At 46.5% G+C, this 22,956-nt stretch overlaps 1 protein-coding gene across 2 annotated transcripts in view; it reads left to right on the top strand.

The window, feature by feature from the left end:
* Tbc1d2b (TBC1 domain family member 2B) overlaps positions 1 to 22,956 on the top strand; it is a 73,505-nt gene that overhangs the window by 43,521 nt on the left and 7,028 nt on the right. For both annotated transcript variants that reach the window (XM_048452485.3, XM_048452484.3), the window contains exons 4-11: positions 3,402 to 3,565; positions 4,891 to 5,126; positions 6,097 to 6,480; positions 10,837 to 10,947; positions 12,381 to 12,574; positions 15,137 to 15,631; positions 18,832 to 18,949; positions 22,184 to 22,369. In XM_048452485.3, the coding sequence (XP_048308442.3) occupies positions 3,402 to 3,565; positions 4,891 to 5,126; positions 6,097 to 6,480; positions 10,837 to 10,947; positions 12,381 to 12,574; positions 15,137 to 15,631; positions 18,832 to 18,949; positions 22,184 to 22,369 (1,888 nt within the window). The remainder of the gene's footprint in view (positions 1 to 3,401; positions 3,566 to 4,890; positions 5,127 to 6,096; positions 6,481 to 10,836; positions 10,948 to 12,380; positions 12,575 to 15,136; positions 15,632 to 18,831; positions 18,950 to 22,183; positions 22,370 to 22,956) is intronic.

The following is a 22,956-nucleotide window of genomic DNA, read 5'->3' as shown; positions in this document are numbered from 1 at the left end:
ATAAAAGGGGTAAATCATACTTTCTAAAACACAAATATTAAGGGACTCAAGTGTCTCAATGAGTAAAATGCTTGTAGCTCACGCATGAAGACCTGCTTTGGGATCCTCAGTCCCCGTGTAAAAGCCAAGCATTGGGTCCACATCTGTAACCCCAGTACTGGGGAGGAGCTCCAGAAAGCTTGCTGACCAGCCAGTCTAGCTAAAACAGTGAGTTCCAGCTCAGGAGACTTGTGTCAGAAATAAAGTGGGAAGGCTGGTGAGAGGGCCAAGCCAGGAAAAGTGTTCACCACCAAGCCTGCTTACCTGAGATCTGGAAAACTGTCCTTTGGCCTCCTCCACACATGCACTGTGGTGCACGTGCCTCCTCCCCGGAAATGAATAGCTTATTTTATGAGGATGAATATTTCGTGTACATGTATGCCTGTGTGCCACATGCATGCCCAGTGCCCATGGAGACCAGAAGAAGGATTTTTATCTCCTAGAACTGGAGTTATAGGCAGTTGTGAGGTTCCATATGAGTGCTTGCTGGGAACTGAATGCAGGTCCTCTGGAAAAACAGCCAGTGTTCTTATCTACCGAGCTATCTCTCTAGCCCAAAACTAAAGCAAAATTAAATAAAAGAAGTGGAGAGCAACAGGGAGAGATACTTGATACTGACGTGTGGCCCCCACGTGCATGCACAGGAAAACACAACTGCACAACACACACCAAAACTAAAATAGCTGCTTTGTGCAAAAGTGTCATCCATGTAGCTCAAACTGGAGATAGCGTCAGCTTTCACTTCCCGCCTGTCGTCTGCCTCAGGCAGCACCAGCAGTGCACAAGCCGTCCTTGTGGAGCAGCCATATTGCGGTGTGGTTTTCTGTCGCCTCACTTATTTTAGGAGTACGGGGCTGGCCAATGTTAAAAATCACACCTCAAAATTTATAGCTGCGTGTCAGGGCAGATGCCTGCAATCCTAGCATGTTGGGGGCAGAGGCAAGCAAACCTCAGTAAATTTGAAGCCAGCATGGTCTATCTGTCCATTTCTGTGCCAGGTGGGGCTATACAGTGAGACCCTGTCTCAGATAGTGGTTATGGGAGGGAAAGAGTGTGTTTCCTCATGAGCCCTCCCCTAATCATGGCCTTGAGCAACCTCCAAGCTGCTTTTTTTCACTGTCACTGTCCTTCTTAAGAATTTAAAATAAGTGAACTCTTTCGGCCCATTATAGCATGTTATAGTCGTTTACTTGACATCACCCTCAAGGTGACTGTTCACATTCCCACCAACACTGCAAGGCCAGTCCCAGTTACTGCACATCCCCTGAACACTGGGAATTACTGTTGCTCTTAACTTTAGCTGTTGTGGGTGTGACCCTTTTTTAAACTAGTATATGATAACTAACAATGCTTTTTAAAAAATATTTTTTAGATTATTTTATGTGTGTGTGTTTTGCCTACACGTATGTTTGTGTGCCATATGCATGCCTAATGCCTGTGGAGGCCAAAAGTGGTTGTATGCCCTGATACAAGAGTTGAGCTGCCCTGTGTGTGTTGGGAACCAAACCAGGGTCATCTACAAGAGCAACAAGTGCCCTTAACCACTGATCTACCTCCCCAAGCCCAGTGTTTTCCTTTTCAGCACTTACTAGCCATTCTTAGGCAGATGCTCCTTGGCTAAGGATGGGTTATGTGGTAGGGTTATGTCCTAGCAAGCCTAACAGAAATTGAAGATGCCAAAAGGCAAACATGCATTTTATATACCTAGCCCAGCAAAAACTGTGGCGTAGCTGCATGTATTCTGTAGAGTACCTGTTATGCACCCTTGAACTCATGCAGCTCACTAGAAGCCACTCCCGGCTCGAGAGTGTCTTACTGCACATCACTCGCCCAGGAAAATCCATCTTCAAAATGTGGTTCGAATGTTTATTGCTTTGGAACCATCATTAAGTTTTAAAGAAAATCTTAGGTCCAACTTTACAAGTTAGGAAATTGCCTGTATTTTTCTTTTCTCTTTTTCAATTTGTTTTTCTCGACTCTTGATCATTTTTAAATTGAATTGTTTATCCATCTTATTGACCTTTAAGAGTTCTTAAATATTCTGGATATGAGCCTTGTCAGGTATATATTGACAAATACTTTTCAAGGAAAAGTTTTAATAAACTTGATTTTTCTTCTCTTATAGATTGTGCTTTCTGAGTGCTCTTTAGAAAATCTGTCCCACTTGGGATTACAGGGACGGCTTAGTCAGGAAATAAACTTGACCTGAGTTTGGACCCCCAGTCCTGTGTAAAAACCAGATGTTACCTGTAGTCCCAGCACTGGGGAGCTGGAGATTAGCAGATCTCTGGAGTTTGTTGGCTAGCCTGGCCAAACAGGTGAGCCTCAGGTTCAGAGAGAGACTCTGCCTCAAAAAATGAACTGGAAAGTGATTGAGAAAGACAGCTGAAGTTGACCTTTGGCCTACACATTCACGCTTGCATACATACAAAGATATATGTGCACCCACATCCAAAAAAAGAAAAAAAACACGTTTATAAGTATGAAAAGTACTTTCTCCTTTTCTTCTAGAAGTTTTGTGTTTAGTTTTTTTATATTTAGATCCTTTAGGGGACTTAAAGGATCTTAAAAAAATTTTGTTTTATTTTGGTTTGGGTTTGGGGGGTGGGGTGTTTTTGTTTTTGTTTTGAGACAGGATCTCACTATATAGCCCAGACTGACCTGAAACTTAGGGTCCTGCTGCCTCAGTCTCCAGAGTGAGCCACAACAACCTGTCTGTCATATATTTTGAATTAATTTGTATGTGTGGTATGAGGTAAGGTTCAAGTTTCCTATATGTAACCACTTTTTATAACCACATTTTCCTCCTTGAATCTTTTTACATCCATGTTGAAGATCAGCTCACTGTAGTGTAAGGAGTGGCTGACATAAATAATGCAGTGTATGCTTTAGTGTCTCCCTGTATTTGTGCACAGGAATTTCATTTAGGAAATGCTACCATCTTTAGAAAGGCAGTTCTCATAAAAATATATTTGTTGGTGAAAGTATAAAATCCAGTGTGAAGCTCCACAACTTGAGAATAGCTAATCTAACTGTACAGAAATTCACTGAGATGGATAGATAGACTTGGATCTGGTTAATTTTGATGTGTGACTTTTTATTTTAAATAAAGGTTTTTTTTGTTTTGTTTTGTTGAAAGAAAGAAAGAAGGAAAGAAGGAAGGAAGGAAGGAAAGTGTCTTCTCCAGTGTATCTTGCCCTCTACGCTGGGCTGCTCCCCATGACACTAGATGTGTGTACTCCTAGCGATGTGTATTTTCTTGTTTTCTATACTGTCAGAAACATTTGGTATTATCGAATTTTCATTTTTAGAAATCCTATATACAGTTGTATTTTGTTTTTCCTCTTCTTGTTTTTAAATAGAAATTCAATGTCATCTTTCCGTCCTGGGAGAGGACATAGTGAAAGTCGCAGAACTGTGTTTTACACCAATGAAGAGTGGGAACTTTTAGACCCACCTCCTAAGGACCTAGAGGAGTCGCTGATACAGGAGGAGAGGAAGAAACAAATGCCTGAGGGGAGCAAAGGTACAGAATGCACCTGTGCTCTGTTGCTCTCTGTGCTGCCATTTGTCACCGCTGGGGACGTACTAGACACTTGGCTGCCAGAGTTCCTGGAAGCATGAAGAGCAGTAGAGCCGTGTGTTATGGCCAGGGGTGGGGGCAGTAATTCCTAAAGGTCTGTAAAGTGCTGCGATGAATAAATGTCCATCTAGCCTGGTGGCTGCAAACCTTTTCCAGGGGATAGAATACCTGCCATGCTTCTGTGCATCACAGAAATGCTGACCGAAGAAACTTTGTATTTTTTAAACCAGGCATTATGTCATATACTTGTAGTTCTAGGACCTGGGAGACTGACGCAGGAGGAGTGCACATTTGAGGGCAGCCTGGGCCGTGTAGCAAGACTCTGTCTCAGACACACACACACACACACACACACACACACACACACACACATACGCATCACCTTTATTTACAGACATTTGAGATGTACTCAAAAGGAACAAAACATAGTATCATAGATTCTGAGGAATTGGTTAAATTGGTCTTAGTCCCAATACTGTAACAAATGCCTGAGGTAAAGTATGTAGAGAAAAGGTTTATTTGGGTTCACAGTTGTAGAGATCTTAGTCTATGACCAGTTGAACCCATCACTTCGGGCCTGCAGAGGTGCATCATCATGGGGACTTGTGGTCAAGAAACAGAAAAGCTGGAAGGGCTGGAGTACCACTGTCTGGAAGACTTCCCAGTACCCCAGTTTTCATCACTAAGAAGGCTTGGGAAGACATGCTAGTCTGAACAGTCTCCAAGTCAGAAGCTTGTGCCCCTGTTTGTCATGAAAGCAGGCACAGCAGGTATCCAGTGCCACCGAGGTGCCTGATGCTGGTGCCCGCTTCCAATCTGCCTGACCCACTGCAGGGCCACTGTGTGCTTCTAACAGCGCAGATGCCTTGTCTCTCATAGCTTTAAAAAATCAAAACTCCATGGCGCTTTTGTGTCTCCTGTTTGCATTTCTGAGGATGCATTTGAAGCCATTCATAAAAACATTTATTTGTATCATTTAATATGTAAAGTCACACTTTAAAGATGTATCTATACTTTTTAAAAACATTCATTTTGGTTTTGGTTTTAGCCAAAAACAAATGAGTAAAAATAAGAAACCAAGAATTTCCTCGTGCACCTCAGCTCTCTGTACAGTGCCCGTGTAGTAAAGAGCACCTGTCACTTCTGTAAAGAGTGCTGGCTTTCCACCTGTATTCTCTGTAGTGAGGGGGGACAAAGTGACATCCCGCTGCTCTGCTCTCTTCATAGGCTGATGAGTCCACAGCTCAAAACCTTTCTTTTTAACATAGGAGTCACAAGTTCAGGATTCCCCTTCGAGTTTGGACGGAACCCTTACAAAGGGAAGCGCCCCTTGAGAGACATAATTGGGTCATACAAAAATCGCCACAGCAGTGGTGATCCTCTGATTGAGGGAACGCCATCGGGTGGCGGAAGCCTCGCTAAACCCGTCTGTGAGATGCAGCTGCAGATTCAAAGCCAGCAGGAGGAGCTGGAGCAGCTCAAGAAGGACCTGTCCAGTCAGAAGGTAACTGTCCCTTGAGCTTTGTATCCCCTCACCTGACCTCCCCAGGGGCCTTCCCTGATACGTGCTTCTGCGGCCTCCATCCTGTACCCTGAGCTATGCTGCTGCGGCCTCCATCCTGTACCCTGAGCTATGCTGCTGCGGCCTCCGTCCTGTACCCTGAGCTATGCCCATCGTTAATTCAAGGACCCTAGACTTTGTGGAGGGAAAGAAAGGTTTCAGGGTGCTGCTGTCTGCACCACACCCAGTTCCTCGGCCTAGAGGTCTCCGAAGTCAGAGTTTCCACATCCTGTCAGGCAGTACTACTTTTCTAAGCTGGTCAGACATTCTACCTAATTGCTGGACAGTTCAGTGATTCTTAGAGCCTGGATTTTCTCCCCGCCCCACCCTGTTTTATCTTATTTTTAATTATGTGTGTGGGTATGTGAATGCAGGCACCCTTGGAGATCCGAAAAGTGTGTCAAATCCAGTGAACCTCCCAATGTTGGTTCTGGGAGCCAAACTCAGAACCTCTACAAGAGCATCATATGCTCTTAACTGCTAAGTCATCTTTTTAGCTACCCCCCCCACACACACACATTTATTTATTTTTGAGACAACATCTCACGGCGTAGGCTATGGAACAATTGATCATCCTTCAGCACAGTAATTACAGGCATGCGCCACCACACGGTACTTCACAGATCCCTTAGTACTGATAAATATGTGCCAGGAACCATTGCTAATTGCAGCGAGCACATCCATTATTTCCAGCTTCCTATTATTGTTCTCTTCAGACTGTATTTGTGGACTGAATTTCTTTCCTCTCTATTTTTGAGGTCTTTCAAGAGGAAGTTTGGTATTCAAATGTTTCCAACGAAGTTTGTTTCCTCATTTCCTCAAATTCCAGTGGTTACTTATGTAACATGGTTATGATATCTGTTTTTCTCCCTGGCTCTCGTACTCTTCATCTCATCATCATCTTGGTTCTTAGGAGCTCATTCGGCTGCTCCAGCAGACAGTCCGGTCATCCCAATATGACAAGTATTTTACGAGCCACCAAATCAGCCAGGGGGTCCCCAGGGACACACTGGAGCTTCTCCATCAAAAGGATGAGCAGATCCTGGGCCTCAGCGGCCAGCTGGAGAGGTTTGGCCTGGAGAAGGAGAGTCTCCAGCAGGAAGTGAGGACGCTGAAGAGCAAGGTGGGCGAGCTCAACGAGCGCCTGGGGATGCTGATGGAGACCATCCAAGCCAAGGACGAGGTCATCATCAAGCTCAGCGAGTGTGAGGGCAGCGTGACTTCGCCCACCATGGGGCCCAGCTCTCCTTTGGCCACCCCAGCCAGCAGAGACCAGCTGGAGCTGGACAGGCTAAAAGTAAGGGCAGAGTGTGGGCTGGCTTTTTGGACAGCGATCCCAAACTTCGTTAGCTCCATTAGTTTTGATCCCTAGAGGTACTCTTGTCAGTGAGCTAGTCTGGTAAGGGAGCAGAGCCGGGGTTGGGGCACAGAAACAGGCTTTGCAGTCAATTTAAAGAACTCTTTGGAAGCCCTTCCAGCACTGTTGCCATTGCTGCTATTGCCTGCCTGGAACCCTTTCAGCTCCTGTCCCTGACTTAGGAGTAGCTGAAACACCCCTGCCCTTTTATTTATTCCACTCTCAAGACTTTGGCATACCATGGAACATATGGAGGTTGTCAGTTTGCTCTTCTGTTACATGAATGCAAACACAGACTTAATTTGCACCGCTTCCCACAGGCCTGGGCAGGAATATTGTCCCAAGTCAGAGTAGGGCCAGCTGGGAAAGTGGGAAAAGGGGCCTGCTCGGACAAGGGTCAGTGCCTAATATGAGAAGTCCTGCTCTTGGAAGGGAGGACAGAGCTGTCTTCCCAGTGCCGCCTTCTGAGATGGCCCCGGATGGGAGGCTGGCTCCTGAACAGAGGGGAACTGGGGTGCTAAGCAGCAGATGAAGGACAGGGACCACTTCCCCTTTGGGAAGCAGGGCAGCATGCATCTTATGCCTGTTGAGAATCCCACAGGTCCAGGGCAGAGAGCTGGACAGTTCGGGCACTATGAGGAAGGCTGTAGAGAAGACCAGCACATCTTTGCTGTCAGCAGCTCCTGAGGCTCTACTGGAGACGTTTTAGGTAGACAAACATCCCCTGAGACAAGGGGCATTAGGTAGATCTGACTCCAGCAGACCCCGAGTAGGTCTGTGACTCCTACCCATGTTTTTACACAGCCATTGTCTTCTTGCAAAAAAATTGACTTTGGGTGTTTGAGTTTCAAATGGAAGTTTGAGTTTCTCCTTGAAGGGCCAGGCGTGTTACTGTTGAGATTGTTAGAGAGTATGAGTGGCATGGCTTCCAGCGCCTTCCATTTGCCAGCAGTGAGCTGAGCAAGTGCTGGGCAGGCTGGGAACTTCAGAGTTAGGAACACTGAGACAGCAGCAGCATTGTTGGGTGTGTGGGTGGTCTGTTTTAGTGACAACTCCCTTTGGATACTCAAAAAACCAACATGGTTTATTTTTGGGGTGGGTGTGTGTGTGTGTGTGTGTGTGTGTGTATGCACAGATGCACATGTATTTGCAGGTCCACGTGCCCAGATGTGCTCACACTTGTGGAGGCTAGATGTTGATATTCTCCCTCCAAACCTCCCCACCTTATTTGTTGAGCTTACCAGTTGGCCTGGAAGCCCCAGTGATCCTCCTTCTCCATGCTCGCTGACTAGGGTTATAGAAGCACCATCACACGGGCTTTATGTGGTGTCAGAAATCCAAATATGGGTCCTCCTGCGTGTGCAGCAACACTTGACTGCCTAAGCCCTGGCCGCAGCTCCCAACACTTCTTATTATATCAACCATAAAACAGCCTTTATTATTTTATTTTTTTATATTTATAAGACAAGGTTTCATACTGTAGCTCAGACTGACCCAGAACTCACTGTAGCCCAGGTTTGCCTCAGATTCAAGGTATTTTGTCTCCATGTTCAGGGTGCTGAAATTACCAGGTGTAAGCTGCCGTGCTTGGCTGTTTTTTGTTTCTGTTTCATTTTTCTTTTTGCAAGCGGTCTTAGTGTTGCCTGTAGAAGTCAGTTTTGTTTATATGCTCAACCGTAAATGTTTTGTTCCTTCCTATACATCCCCACAGTAGTAATACACTTAGTGTCTGCATTTGTAACGTGGGTTTTTCCAGATGGTGTTTTTTGTTCTTGGCAGAAGAGAAGTATATGGCACACGTTTTCCCAGGGAGCTAAGCCAGGGTGTGAGAATGGGCCACGTAGCTGCTATAACCACCGAACCTTTGAGACTCCTAACTTACCTCATCCAAAGTGGGCTGTCTCCTCCTGTGTCCTTTTGTAGCTGGGGTGACTTTTGATGAGTCATAAGGATCTTTTTCCTCAACATTTCTCAACAACTTTAAAGCTGTGGCTCCAGAGTCTACACAGTGAAGCTTAGTGGGGAAGCTTTCAGCAGGCAGAGGCAGCCTGCCTGGGTCAGGACCTCACATTGCTGGCCTTGGCTCTACCTGAGCCTGTACTGCAGTGAGATGCAGTGCTCCCAGAAGAGTGTAGGCAGCTTGTGTGGAGCTCAGTCATCCTTCCACAGTGAACTCTGACTTTGGCAGTGACCTCAGGTCTAGGCCTCATCTGTCAAACAGCGCTACCCATGGGGAGTTAAGAGGGCTGCAGGAAGTGGTCCACATCTGGACTGGACACCTTGCGGAGTGTTTACTGCCAGATGTTAATGTTATATCAACATTCTCAACAAAGTATTCTGATGGTAAATAGTGAGAATTTACTTAGACTGGAGCACAAATTTTACAATAAAGACAAACTACAAAGCCAGCGGAGAACAAGTACCTGTCATTTAGTCTTTCTCCTCACAGTTCAGTATCTTTAGTTTCTTTCCAACCACCTCCCGTTAACTGACCTGCCTTTTAATGGTGTGTTTATTCATTGTTTCCAAATACAGTATTTTTAAGATGCCAGGAGAGAGGAGAAAATGCCATCATCTGAGCTAGAAAAGGACACGTTAACCTTTGGGGTCTGACATTTTCACTTATGTACTTGGGTTGCTGGGGTGATGCCGGTACCATGCAAGGGTTGAGATGCAGGTGAGGAGGCTCAAGCACTCAACCTGGCCCTCCGAGCTTAGAAGCTGACTTCCCAGCACAGCATTCAGTGAATGCATAGCCTCCCTGGCCTGGGTCTACCTGAGAAATAATGTCGAGAATGACTCCTGGGGCTCAAGAGGTCTAAGTGAGATCAAGAAGCTCATGTGCCTTGCCCATAGCACGTGTTCATGAGTGCCAGCAAATCAGGGGCACCAGGGGTACCTTTCCAGTTCCTCTGCATCTCATAGAACAGTCTGTTGGGAGACTGGGGGTGTCTGGAGGACTGTTTAGAAATGGTCAGTCTATCTATCGGGAGACTGGGGGTGTCTGTAGGACTGTTTAAAAATGGTCAGGGGCGGGCTGGAGAGATGACTCAGAGGTTAAGAGCATTGCCTGCTCTTCCAAAGGTCCTGAGTTCAATTCCCAGCAACCACATGGTGGCTCACAACCGTTTGTAATGGGGTCTGGTGCCCTCTTCTGGCCTGCAGGCATACACACAGACAGAATATTGTATACATAATAATAAATAAATAAATATTTTTAAAAAAATGATCAGGGGCAGAGGAGGCTGTGGTTGCAAAAGATGGAATTTATAAGTAGTCTTTGGAAACCACAGTCTTCAAGATGCTTCTAATTCATCTTTATTTAGAAGCTTCCTTGGTTTACCATGAGGAACATCTAAAGGAATCAGTAAACTTTATTTCCAGAGAATTTTGTGTGAAAGCTCTTCCCTACCCACCCACAACTGCACTTCAAGTGGCAAAACTTGTGACCATGGAAGGCAAAAGCCGGGCCAGAACTCTGAGTTTGAAGCCAGACTTCATACTCATACATAGATACATCCAGGGCAACCAAGGATTTATAGTAGAGAGACCCTGTCTTTACAAAACAACCTCGTCTCCAACTCGCTATGTTCTCTCAAATACAAAATAAATGTCACAGAAGTGAACAGGTGGGCACCCATTAGAGGGCCCGTTTTGTTGTAATTTGTGGAGTTGGTGCTGGGGACTGGGCCAGGGCCTTGTGCCAGAAGGGAGAGCTTTACCACCGAGCCCCACCCTCTGCCCTGTTGTGCTTCTCCTTCAGCTCTTCCCCAGCTTAGAAACTTTGCAGTGTACAAAAGTGAGGGGTGTGTTCTCCAAAGTCCCCGATGCTTCATAGGTTGTAGCATTTATCATTACATGCTGCATTTAATTAAGGGCTTTTGTGCATTTTTACAGCCATTTTAAAATAGAAGCTATATAAGTAAAAACAAGAACCTACAAAGAATGTGTTCAATTTTTCTGGGTGAAAGGAATGTTAAATTTTGCTTTTTTTTTTCATCACCAACTTAATGGGTATGAATGAACTTAGAAAATACACCCTGTTTATTTCTTCTGAAATCAGTTGAGAGAAATCTCCACTGCTAAGTAAATGTTTTGTTCACCTACTTCATTGCAACAGCAGTTCCCACCTCCTTCTGCTGCCGCAAATGACCGGAACATTCCTCAGAACACACCTTCAGACATCTTCAATCCTCCTTTAGAACTTGCTCTCACTTAGCAGGACTCAGATATGCTAATTGGGTAGGATAATTAGCCAACATGCAACCCATATGAACTGATATTTTCCCCCTACAGGATAGTCTGCAAGGGTACAAAACCCAAAATAAATTTCTAAATAAGGAAATTTTGGAACTCTCTGCTCTACGAAGAAATGCAGAAAGGAGAGAGAGGGATCTGATGGCAAAGGTAAGTCAGGGTAGACACATTTTACCACTTGGTGAGAGAGAGGAAACTTGTAACAGGAGGAGCGGGCTGCTTGTCGTCCTGGCTGCCCGGCTATCTTACACCCGAAATAATCACACGGAAACTGTATTCATTTAAACACTGCCTGGCCCATTAGCTCTAACTTCTTCTTATTGGCTAATTCTTACATCTTAATTTAACCCATTTCTGTTAATCTGTGTATCGCCACATGACTGTGACTTACTGGCAAGATTCTAACCAGCATCTGTCTCAGGCAGGAGATCCATGGCGTCTGCCACTCTGTCTTTCTTCCCAGCATTCAGTTCTGTCTACTCCACCTACCTAAGTTCTGTTCTATCAACTAGGCCAAGGCAGTTTCTTTATTCATTAACCAATGAAAGCAACACATGAACAGAAGAACCTCCTACACCAGAAACTGTATTTAAGTGGATATGCTTTAGAACCTACCCAGCCACCCCATTGGGAAAAGCATGGCTGCTGGCATCAAAATACATGTTAAGTGTGTCCAGTGCATTTTTATTGTAGATGACAAAGAAATACTCTCACATGTACACATGTGACCTTCATTTTAAAGGTGTTTTCTGAGATGAAAATGAAGTGCAATTTGGCGTTCTCCCAAATTAAAATTGTCTAGCTTTTTATTTATGCTGTTGAGATTGGTTTCACATCTGTGAAACAGGAATGGTGAGAATATTACCATCTCCATAGATCCAGCAGGGTTGGTTTGAGAGTCAACCATGACTATGGCAGCAGAGAGCTTTTTAAAGTATAAGGGACTTTCCAGCTGTGTGCCAGTGAGTTACAGACACCTGACACTTCTCCACAGCTGTGGTGTGTATATGCTATCTTTTGAATAGCCTTCTGAGCACATTTCTAAACCGTATTCCTGCCTATTTGCCAGGGTGAAGTTGATTTTTCTGACCAGGTAGCAAATGGGAACTAGTCCTACCTGGACATGATGTCCTAACAAAGTTGGTGTACATGGGGTGGGGGAATTCATGGCCCGTGTAACCAACTAGGATTAGACTTGACCTCAGTAATTGGCACACGGCGAGTTTTGTTGCTCACTCTGACCATGTTGAAGAGTGGTACCTGTGCTTATCAGCACTCCCTCTGCGTCAAAACCCTTAGGAAAAAGAGGGCAGCCGTGGCAGGCTGTTTTAGCCCTAAGAAGAGGGCAGCCGTAGCAGGCTGTTTTAGCCCTAAGAAGAGGGCAGCCGTGGCAGGCTGTTTTAGCCCTAAGGTCCGTGGAGTGATTAGCCTTTCACCTGTGCTCTAGTCTGCAGCGGGCTCACTTCCTCTTCTACTGGGCATGCTGGCTTGAGCTCGTTGTTGCCTAAGATACCAAGGCTTGCTTTTCCTGTGTTTATCTCTGGGTGCGGGTAACACCTTATCTAACCTTATATTCTCCACAGTATTCCAGCCTGGAAGCCAAGCTCTGCCAGGTAGAAAGTAAGTACTTGATATTGCTTCAAGAAATGAAGACACCAGTTTGCTCAGAAGAACAGGGGCCGACCAGGGACGTCATAGCTCAGTTGTTGGAGGATGCTCTGCAGGTTGAGAGCCAAGAACAGCCGGAGCAAGCATTCATTAAGCCTCATCTGGTCAGGTGAATGTGTTTGATTCTGTCGGGAAGTCCACCGCTTTCTAAAGTTTTCTCTCCACAGCAGTAGATACTCACGGGGAACTTAACACTGTGTCTGATTTGATGCCTGCGACAGCTACTGTCAGGCCAGTAACACATATGTCATCGTTCTCCCTCAGAGATCAAGTGGTGGAGCTGAAATCAGTCCATATCTGTTGATTCCAAAGCCATGTCAAAGAGGCCACACCTCCGATACATACCACTTCTGCCTGGGCCAGTTTTCTAAGGAATGGGAGCCTTTTCCTGACACACACGCATCCCATCCGCAGGGGAACCGAAAGCAAAGGGCAGTGAAGGGAAGCTGTTTCCCTGTATGGGAAGGCAGTTTCTACAACAACTCAGTGGCCCAAGACCCACATAGGATCTGAAACAAACCATGGACCCACCCTAAGATGCACTAAGACACATACATGTAAAATACTGCACTGTTTTTACAGGGGTGAGGGTCATAGAACCTAGAAGTATATGGCGGATCTTGGATTAAAGCTCATATTCAATACATTTTCTGACAAGTCTCAAGAGTGTTGGGACTAGGACACTCTGCAGACTCACCTGGTGTACCCTCCCCTTCTGTCTCTGTCACTCAGGCACAGCACTGTCTCTGGACCTTGCTCAATATGGTCTCCTCACTGCCTTTCCTCCAGCCTGAGATGAAGCCCTTTGACATGCCTGGCCCCTTTTCCAAGCTAACAGAACCTACCAGCATTGACTGCTATTCAAATGACAGAAGTAAACTTTCAGAATATGGGCAGCACTATTGTTACAGCACACTTTTCTGTACCGGTGTGCCGGGTACAGGAACTGCTCAGTGCTCACATGCAGAATTGTATTAAATGCTCAGTGCAGGTGGGCTTTGCCTCATTTTATGAGGTGACTGAGTTAGGAGGTGGTATAGCATATCCTAGATTACACACCCTGTAATACATGGATGAAACTCCAGCCCAGGCAGCCAGAACCTCAAGTTCAAGGCTGCTTCCTCCACATCACATGTGGTTGCATCGTTCATAGTTGTTGGTGACCTCTGGGAGCTGTTCTGAAGGTGTGTTGCATTCTTCCCGTGTGCATTTAGGAGTTTTTTCCATCCTTCCCTGCTTTGCGGAACTACACTAGATAAACAGACCACAGAGGCATTATTTCTTCCCCTCATGAAGGGCACTTAAGACCTTTCTAGTTTTCGTAGTTATAAACACCATGGTCTATGTTCTGTGTGCCCAGGCAAGAGTATATCCAGAACAGAGAAAAGGAACGAGATTCCTAATGTGGAAGAAGTGCATGTCTTCAACTCCACTAGATTTGATTTCCAAAGTTCCTAAGCATATCCATTATGTCAGAAGCTTTGTACTAGATTCTGATACTACCACAACTAATCACAGACTTAGCAGTAACTTTGCTGTCATAAAGTTCATAGGTCCTAAGGCAACATAAGGTCTTACTGATTGAAATCACAGTTTAACCAAGGACCAGCTCCTTTTGGATCTTCTGGGGAGCAGTTCATTGCCATCATTAAAAATGTTGGTAGATACAGTTCCTGGTAGATACAAAGCGAGCCCTGCCTTCCATGGGTCATGGCCCCTTCCTTCTTTAAAGGGTCAGTGGCTGACCCAGTTCCTGCCTCTTCTGCTGTCATTTTCCTCTGATCTGCTCTTCAGCTTTCCTTTTTTCTCTTTGAAGGGTTCATGTGGCTATTGAGTCTCTTGGTAACCCAGACAATCTCCTTGTCTTAATTCTGTAACATGAGTACCATCTGCCACATCCTTGTATGTTGTCACAGATTTCAGGAGTAGGATGTTGACATCTGTATGGCTATATTCTGTCTGCCAACGCCTTGATTAATATCCGTACCCAACATCTTACAAATACACGAAGTCTTCGTGTCTTTTCACCTTTGAAAATGATGCCTTGTGGGTAGGTATGGTAGCACACACCTGTGATCCCAACTACTTGGAAAGCTGAGACAGGAGGAGCACTTGAGTCTAGACTGGCAAACATCACAAGATACTTTTTTTGTTGTTGTTAAACAGTACCTTTTGAAGCATGAAGTTGTTCCGGATGTATGAAGGCCGAGACATGTACATTAACATAGCCACATAGTTGGGCCTTTTTTTTTTTCATTTTCTTTGGTCCTTTATCTGAGACAGTGTCTTTCTAGCTACACCCAGACTTGTCTTGAACTTAGAATCCTCCCTCTCCAGCCTCCTGAACACTGAGATCGGCCTTGTACACCCCTCTGCCCCACTTAGGTCAGTCTTGCTTGGTGATAGTGCCTGTATCTCTGTCTGGTTTTATCTGCTTTTATGGGTTTTATCTGCTTTTATGGGAGTTTTAACCCATCTAACAGTGATTTTTTTTTTCCCTGTATGAATGGAGAGTTGATCTCATTAGACCTTTTCTGTGCAGACGGCCAGTTGTCCTGGCCCTGCTCATCCAGACGCTTGTGTGCTTGATGAACTGAAGTGGCTCCTGTTTGACTGCACCCTTTGCCAAGAACATGACGTCTCTACTGTCCCTCTTGTTATTTGTCCACAGTGAGTTTGATATCTATGGGTTCAGGACTGTCCCTGATGACGATGAGGAAGAGAAGTTGGTCGCCAAGGTCCGAGCATTGGACCTGAAGACTCTGTACCTCACAGAAAATCAGGAAGTTTCCACTGGGGTCAAGTGGGAAAACTATTTTGCAAGCACAATGAACAGGGAGATGGTCTGCTCTCCGGAGCTGAAGAACCTGATCCGAGCAGGCATTCCACACGAGCACCGCTCCAAGGTATGGAAGTGGTGTGTCGACCGCCACACCAGGAAATTCAAGGACAGCGTGGACCCCGGCTACTTCCAGAGCTTGCTCCAGAAGGCACTGGAGAAACAGAATCCAGCCTCCAAGCAGATCGAGCTGGACCTGCTGCGGACTCTACCCAACAATAAACATTACTCCAGCCCCACATCAGAGGGCATCCAGAAGCTGCGCAATGTCCTGCTCGCCTTCTCCTGGCGAAATCCAGATATTGGCTACTGCCAAGGCCTCAACAGGTAGGTGTGAGACTACTCTCTCCTGTGCTTTAGAAAACCTCCAGGCACCAGGCCATATCTGGCAGCTCCCTCTCCTCCTGACAGCTCCCTCTCCCCCCAGCTAAGAAAAGCCTGTATTCTGGGGGGGCAGGATCCCGGGATGATAGCAAGTGTTCACGATGCAGTGCCTCCAGCTCCGTAGCAAGCTTTCTTGACGACTATCTTTGAATTATCAGCCCATAGATAATGACCCAGAGACTTAATATTAATTATGAAAGTTTAGCCTTTAGATTAGGTTTGTCTCCAACCAACTCTTATAACTCAAATTGACCTGTTTCTATTAATCTACGTTCTGCCATGTGGCTCGGGTACCTCTGTTCTGTACTGTATGTCCAACTTCTTCAGAGTCTCATTGGCATCTCTCTGATATAATCACGTGCCTAGATCCCTCCTCCTCTTTCTTCCTCTCCCTGGAAGTGTTGCCTCTCTCTCCTGTCTAGCTATTGGTCATTCAGTTTTGTATCACACCAACCACAGCAATACATCTTCACAGTGTACAGATATCTCACAACACAGTTCTAGAGTAACTCAGGCACGTCTGCTTTAGAAAGTCTAAGGAGTAAAAAGCTGGCTGGGATGTGGCTCAGTGGTATTGTGTGTCCTTGGCATAAGTGAGACCCTGGTTCAGTCCCAGCGCCAGGATGAGCATCTTGGAGTAGCAGCTTGTTCATTTTTTTGTGCAGGATCCTGAATGGTTTTTTTTTTCTGCTAATTAGAACTCAGCCCTTAAAGGATGTAAATTTGCTTGCCTTTTTTTTCAATTAGATTTTTTTTTCTTACCAGTTTTACTCGTGTACGTAGTCCATCCTGACTGCTGTCATTCAGTACTCTCCCAACCCCCTCCATCCCTGTTTTCTCCCTCCTTCCCACAGATCTCTCTCACATTCATGTCTATTTGTTTTGCTTTGTAGCCATTGAGTAGAATCTCTTACAGGTCCTGACTGTTTTCCACGTTTCCATAAGCAGAGAACACAGAGGGCCTCTCACCTTTTATTAGTGATCCAGGCTGTCACCCTGAGCTGTATGTTGGGCCAAGACAAGGCTTTGTGGGCACCAAGGTCTGCTGCCCACCAAACTACCCGTCAGCACCAGGCCCTGGGTGCTGGGGCAGCTTCTTCCCTCGTGTCTCTTCTTGCCCTGTGTCATCTCTCTGCTCTCCGCTGTCACTGCGGCTTGTGTTCCTTTCCAAGCTTGTCAGAGGATAAACCACACATGGTGACACTCCTTTAATGCCAGCACCTGGGAGGCAGAAGTAAGTAGATCCCTGTGAGTTTGAGGCTAGCCTGGTCTATATAGTAAGCTCTAGGCCAGTAAAGGCTACGTAGGGAGACCCTGCCTCAAAAGGGAGGGGGAAAAATCAGAATGAAGATCTTTGTGTGTGCTTGAGAAGTTCTCCCCTAAGCAGAGTGCTTGTGCTTGTGTTTTGGATGCTGGTGTTTAGTATGGCGGCTCAGAGGCTTTTTGCCCCTGACCTTCTGGTAAGCTGATCGAGTCTGCGTGCAAGTCTTATGGGAGGGGAGGCTTAAAGCTGTACTACCGCTGCTCATTCAAAACCCAGCTAAAACCCAGTCACTACCTCAGCTTCTCTTAGTCTCCATTTCAGAATTAAAACCTGCCTAAAGCAGTCTTGGTTTTACTTAAAGCCACAACTGACACTGCACTGAGTCTGAAAGGACTGAGGCCAGGGCTCCATGGAAGACTCGTGGTGCTCTCCTGGAACCAGTTCTGTGGTCCTCGTGTACTGAGAGCACTGATGCGCCCCACCCCGCCCTGTTGAAGCTCTCAGTTTTAATTGGTGGGTGGGGTAGATTTTTTTCCCTCGGAATACTTGGTACGTGCCCCTGCCTTCTGAGAACCTAGTACTTCAGTATGAGAGTCCTAGCGCGTGCGGGACGTGTGCTTACCCTGCTCAGCCTCGGCTAAGTGCAGCCCCGGAGTCCTGGGAGCTGGGCCTCTGTCATCTGTGTTTGCCCCACTGGGAACTTTTCTCTGTAACTGTCCTCTGGTTGTCACCGCCCCACTCTCCATCCCATTTAGGGAAGCTGGAGTCACCCCATTGCCACCTCCTCAGGTCCTGTTTTTAAATTTGAGATTTGCTGATTTCTTTCAGTTTTATCAAAGAAAAAGAAAAGATCAAATTCTGAGCAAGGGCATTTTTCCTGTGAGTGACACATTTAAATTTTGTTTGGGGCAGACGTTACTGGATTTCAGCTTAGTGGGGAGGAACTTTTTCTCACTTCCGCCCGTTTCTGGTATAGCAGCATCCCCCATCCTTGTTTTGTGGTGTGGGGATTGGCTCCCAGGCCTGAGGCATGCCAGGCCAGTGCTGTACCACTGAACTGCGTCCCCAGCACCCTCTCTTCACACACACTTTTATTTTAAATTTTGAGACAGGGTCTTGCCGACGTGCCCAGACATGATCCTCCACTTGTGATTCCCCCTGCACTAGCCTGCTCAGAAACTTGTGATCCCCCTGCTCTAGCCTGCTCAGAAACTTGGATGAGTCATGTTGTATCAGCAGCCTCTTGATTATTACAGTGGACAAATGGGCGGAGCCAGGCTTCCATTATGAGTGGCACAGCAGTTGGTCTGAGGGAGCTCCTTCCCTGCCCCATGTGCCCACCTCCTGCAGTTCCAAGGGCCCCTCTTGGGGATTCTGTGCAACCCCTTCCTCCCTCCAGAGAGGCAGCTGGATAGTGGGTGAAATCAGATTCTGAAACTACCTCATACTCTGTTACATTCACATTATTTCTTAGAAATAAAAGGATGGATCAAAACATTTTAAGCAGTGAACTCAAAGAATTAGCTGCTTTAGCAGAATACTAGACTGAAACATTTTTTTGTTTGTGGACCTGACCTTCAATGGCTGAGCCATCTCCAGCCCAAGTGAAGCATTTTTTACACAAGGCTGATAGATCACAGGGAGGCATTTTCATTGGGAGATAATTTCAACTTTGAACAAAATCCAAATGACAGAATGAGAGGAAGTGTGGCTTTTCTCTTCAAGTTTTAGAGGATCCATCACTTACACAGAGATCCTCATTTATTCTTCATTAGAGAAGTAGAAATCACACTGACCCTTAGAGAAAACGACTTCAGCAGACATCTTGAAACAGGCAGAAACAGGAGCCCACACTGACCTTGTCCCTGTCTGCCCATAGGTTGGTGGCAGTGGCCCTACTTTACCTGGAACAGGAAGATGCTTTCTGGTGTCTTGTTACCATCGTGGAAGTCTTCATGCCTCGAGACTATTACACAAAGACTCTGTTGGGGTCCCAGGTACTGCGAAATACTATGCCTTGGTCACTGGCTTCTAGGACTCCAGTTGTCATCTGACCCAAGTCAGCCCTGTGGGGGCAGATGTGTGCATGACTGCAGCGGGGCTGCAACAGCTGATCCCTGAGTGGATAGGTCAGCTTCTTCCGCTCCCTGAGCACCTCAGAGAGACCGCCCTCCCTGGCAGTCTGTCATGGACCAAAGATTCGGGGGCAGGAGGGATGCTGGTATGTTTAATCAGTTCTTCCAGGATGCAGGAAGCAGGCTGGAAGAGATGTGGGGGACAAAGGACTGCTGAGGAAACTGGAGGAGTCTTAACTGTTAAAGGTGCCCTACCCTGCCATTCCGTAGCTTCTGGGAACAGACGAACGATGATGAATCTTAGAGAGCTGCAGTAGGATGGGCAGTGACCTCCCCCATCAGAGGGTCTGGTACATGTTCCATCCACACCTGGATGATGACATCAGAGGCCAGATCATCTGTCTCCACCTGGTCTTGCCTTGGGCACTTCTCTGGGGACTAGGACTACCCTAGTGCTCCCCAATTTCTCTGCTGTCCTGGCCGTTTTCTCTGTTTCCTGGCTACCTTGTTCTCCGGCTCTTCCTGTCTGTCAACCATAGCTATGGCTGCTCCACAGCTGCCTCTCCAGGTTCACGCAAACCTGGCATGCCTGTTCACACAGCCTGTCCTTTCTGCTTGCTTTCCTTTCTGCTCCGTTTGGGCTAGCACCATGGTCTATGGAACAGTTCCCGCCCACTAATAGCTGCTGGACACAGTTTACCTTCTAATGACAGAACTGGTTCTCAGTCTGCGGGAATCCTCTATAAGAACACATCCCCTGCACCTAGAAGTTGTAGCATACACCCTCCCTTCCACACTGCCATCCTGCATTCCCAGGGCAGTTGTAAGGGGTACTTCAGTTCATGCCACCCCATAATGGCTGTTACCCAGCTGGATTAACCCTTGCCTGTCTGCTCATTCTCCAGCTAATCAGTGGTACCATCCAGACCACACCTCTGTCATCTTAGGATGTCCAGCACCATCCAAAGATATGTATTTAGTGAGCCTGGCCTTCTTACTACCAGTTTCACTGTCAAGTCATACCGTGTAGCAACCTTATTATCCCCCATTTGGCTCAGGAGAAAAGGAAAGTCAAAGACATTGAACTCGGTAGGGCCAGTTAATTCCCTTGGGCCAACAAGATGGCTCACTGTGTAAAGTCATTTTCACCAAGCTTGATGATCTAAGTTTAATCTCTAGAATCCACATGGTAAAAGGAGAGAACCAATTCCTTCATGTTGTCTTCTCCATACCATGATGGTACATGTATACACCCCCAAAAAATGAATATTTCAAAAACAAAAATAAATAAATAGATAAGTAAATAAATAGAAACAGAAAAAGGAGCAGTTGCTGTGGGACTGAGCTGAGGACTGGACTTGGTCCTTGTAGCCCCACGGTCTAAGCTTGTGTACTCCTTCCCCATTGTCACTGGAGGTTGGTGAGAAGCTGAGCTCTGACCTTCCCACAGCTGCAAATCCAGGTCCCTATCCCAGCTGCACTGACGTCATGGACACTAGAGAAGCTGGCCTGTTCACCTTGCAGTCCCTTCGCCTGCTAACTACCCGTGGGCTGTTTCCCTCTCCGTGGGTCTGTGAACAAGGACATGGACAAGAGGGTGAGGCAGTAGTCTCAGCCAGGTGTGGCTTTAAAAATGAGCGGCTCGGGCTTTGTGTAATCAGAGCACCTGAAAACAGCCGTGTCAGCTCAAATTTAGAGCCTCGGATGCCCCGGTGTTTTGAAATAGAAAAAAATGAAGCATTGCTGTCCCGACCACTCCGGGTGGGGTGTCCTCTGATACTTTTTTCCCTGATATCGGTGCCATTTCTTCTCTCAGATGTCTGTAACACATTCATTTCTCTACAGCATCCCCAACTATTATGTGTAAGGCTGCTCTTAAAGTGAGTGTGCCATCGGTGCCAGTGCTGGCCAGATCCCAGAGCCCCAAGCCCGCTGCCTGCTGCTGCTGTGACCCAACTGCTGGCCAGGTTTCCCTTTCTTGCCGTCCTTGAAATGCATGTTGTGTGCCAGGACCTCACCAGGCATTGCAGACACCAATGAATGACATACTTATCCCATGTCCTCCAGTGCTCAGTGGAGGAAGGCTAAAACAGAGGCCTCAGCAAGCATTTCCTGGCAGCCTGCTCGATGCCCAGCCCTCTGCCAACCCCTGGACAGCCTCAAGTAGGCACAGTCTGCCATCCTGTTGGAAGAAGAGCTGTGTACACATGTTTTCCTCCCACTTCAGTGTCAGATGGATGTCCTGCACTTACAGACATCTTCAGCTGACCCCTACCCAGATAGAACAAATCCTGTGTCATCACTTGGTCTCATAATCAGATGTCCATCAATCTTGTTACTTTCCAGCTTCTTCCATGCCAGGGACTTGAAGTGTTGGCAAATGTGTCATTGTCCGATTGTTGAAGGATAAAGTAATGAGCAGAAAGTGTGAGATCTGACTGTCAAGGATGGCGCTCCTGGGGCAGGGGAGCAATGCTTCCTGCTGAATGTACATCAGCCCCAGCTTGACCTCTTAGGCAACTTGTGGGAGCGTGGGATAGTTTGACAGCTTTTGAAATGGCTTTGAGGATATTGAGGTTTAACAGGGCAAGCAGACATGGGTGACAAGTGAGGTGGGCTCTGCACCTTTTTATGTGCGCTTTTGTTTTGTTTTTTAAGTAGTCCAGAAAATCGCGTTCATTTTAATAGTTTATACCTTTGATTTTGACTCTGATGTTCTTTCTACCCACCCTGTCATGTTAAGCATGTTCATTGCATGGATGTGATAGTCACGTTGTATTTCTTGTTCAGTGACTCACCTTTTCTCATGCACCCGTCTAAGACTGCCTGTATTCATGGAAGTGCTAGCAAGCTGGCACCAACCCGCCAGCTCTCTTAGTAGCCTGCTTTCACCTGAGATGTTGAGTACAGGAGCTATTTTTAGGCTACAGACTACTCCTTTCTCCCCATCCCCTGAGGAGAGTGCCACGTAGGACCCTGCAGCATTTGTGGTCAGCTACCTCAGGCCACAGAGCAGCCTGGCTCTATGCGTCCCCATGCACATCTGAAACAGCTGTGTTGCTGCATGTCCCCATGGGCTCCACGCTTTGTTCTCAGTTGGAGCAGCTGTTCTGGCTTGCAGAACCCAGATCTTTCTCCCCTCTGTTCCCTCTCCAGGTGGACCAGCGGGTGTTCAGAGACCTCATGAGTGAGAAGCTGCCTCGGTTGCACACTCACTTTGAGCAGTACAAAGTGGACTACACCCTCATCACCTTCAACTGGTTTCTGGTGGTTTTTGTGGACAGTGTTGTCAGCGATGTCCTTTTTAAAATATGGGACTCTTTCCTTTATGAGGGACCAAAGGTGAGTGTACTCTTCCCAGTTATATGTGCTTGACCATGTCATCAGTGACTGAGTGGCTGGGTCACCTGGAATTTAGGAAGTTACCACAGCACCAAAGTTCCCAGTGTGATTGCTCCTGCAAGCCTTGGAAAACAGCGGTTACTTGCTCATCCATCAAAACCTCAGTGTGAAGCTGAACACAGTCGCTTATAGGGAGATCCTGTCTCAGAATAACTAGCAAAATGCTCGGTAGTTTAGTGGTCCAGCGCTCGCTTTGCTCCTGTGAGGCCTCTGGGTTCAGTCCCCGTCTTCCTCTTACCCCACACACCACTCCACAATACACCAAAATTAGATAAATGGGACAGCACAACAACCTCATAGCCTGGGTGTGATTCCTGGAATTACGTGGTGGCAGAAGAGAGCCAGCTTCTACAAGTTTTCCTCCGACCTCTAGACACAAGCATGTGCCCCCACACACAACACACACCAAATAAGTAAATAATTTTGATTAAGTAAAAATAAAAGCAAAACATAACTAAGGATATATAGTAGGAAAGCAATCTCTCTCCTCCCAATTTTCTGTTGTTTTCTTCTCAGTTTTTATATTC

The sequence above is a fragment of the Myodes glareolus genome, chromosome 4, assembly GCF_982192425.1.
Source record: "Myodes glareolus chromosome 4, mMyoGla1.1, whole genome shotgun sequence".
Classification (NCBI taxonomy): Eukaryota; Metazoa; Chordata; class Mammalia; order Rodentia; family Cricetidae; genus Myodes; species Myodes glareolus.
This window is presented reverse-complemented; position numbering and strand designations above follow the sequence as displayed.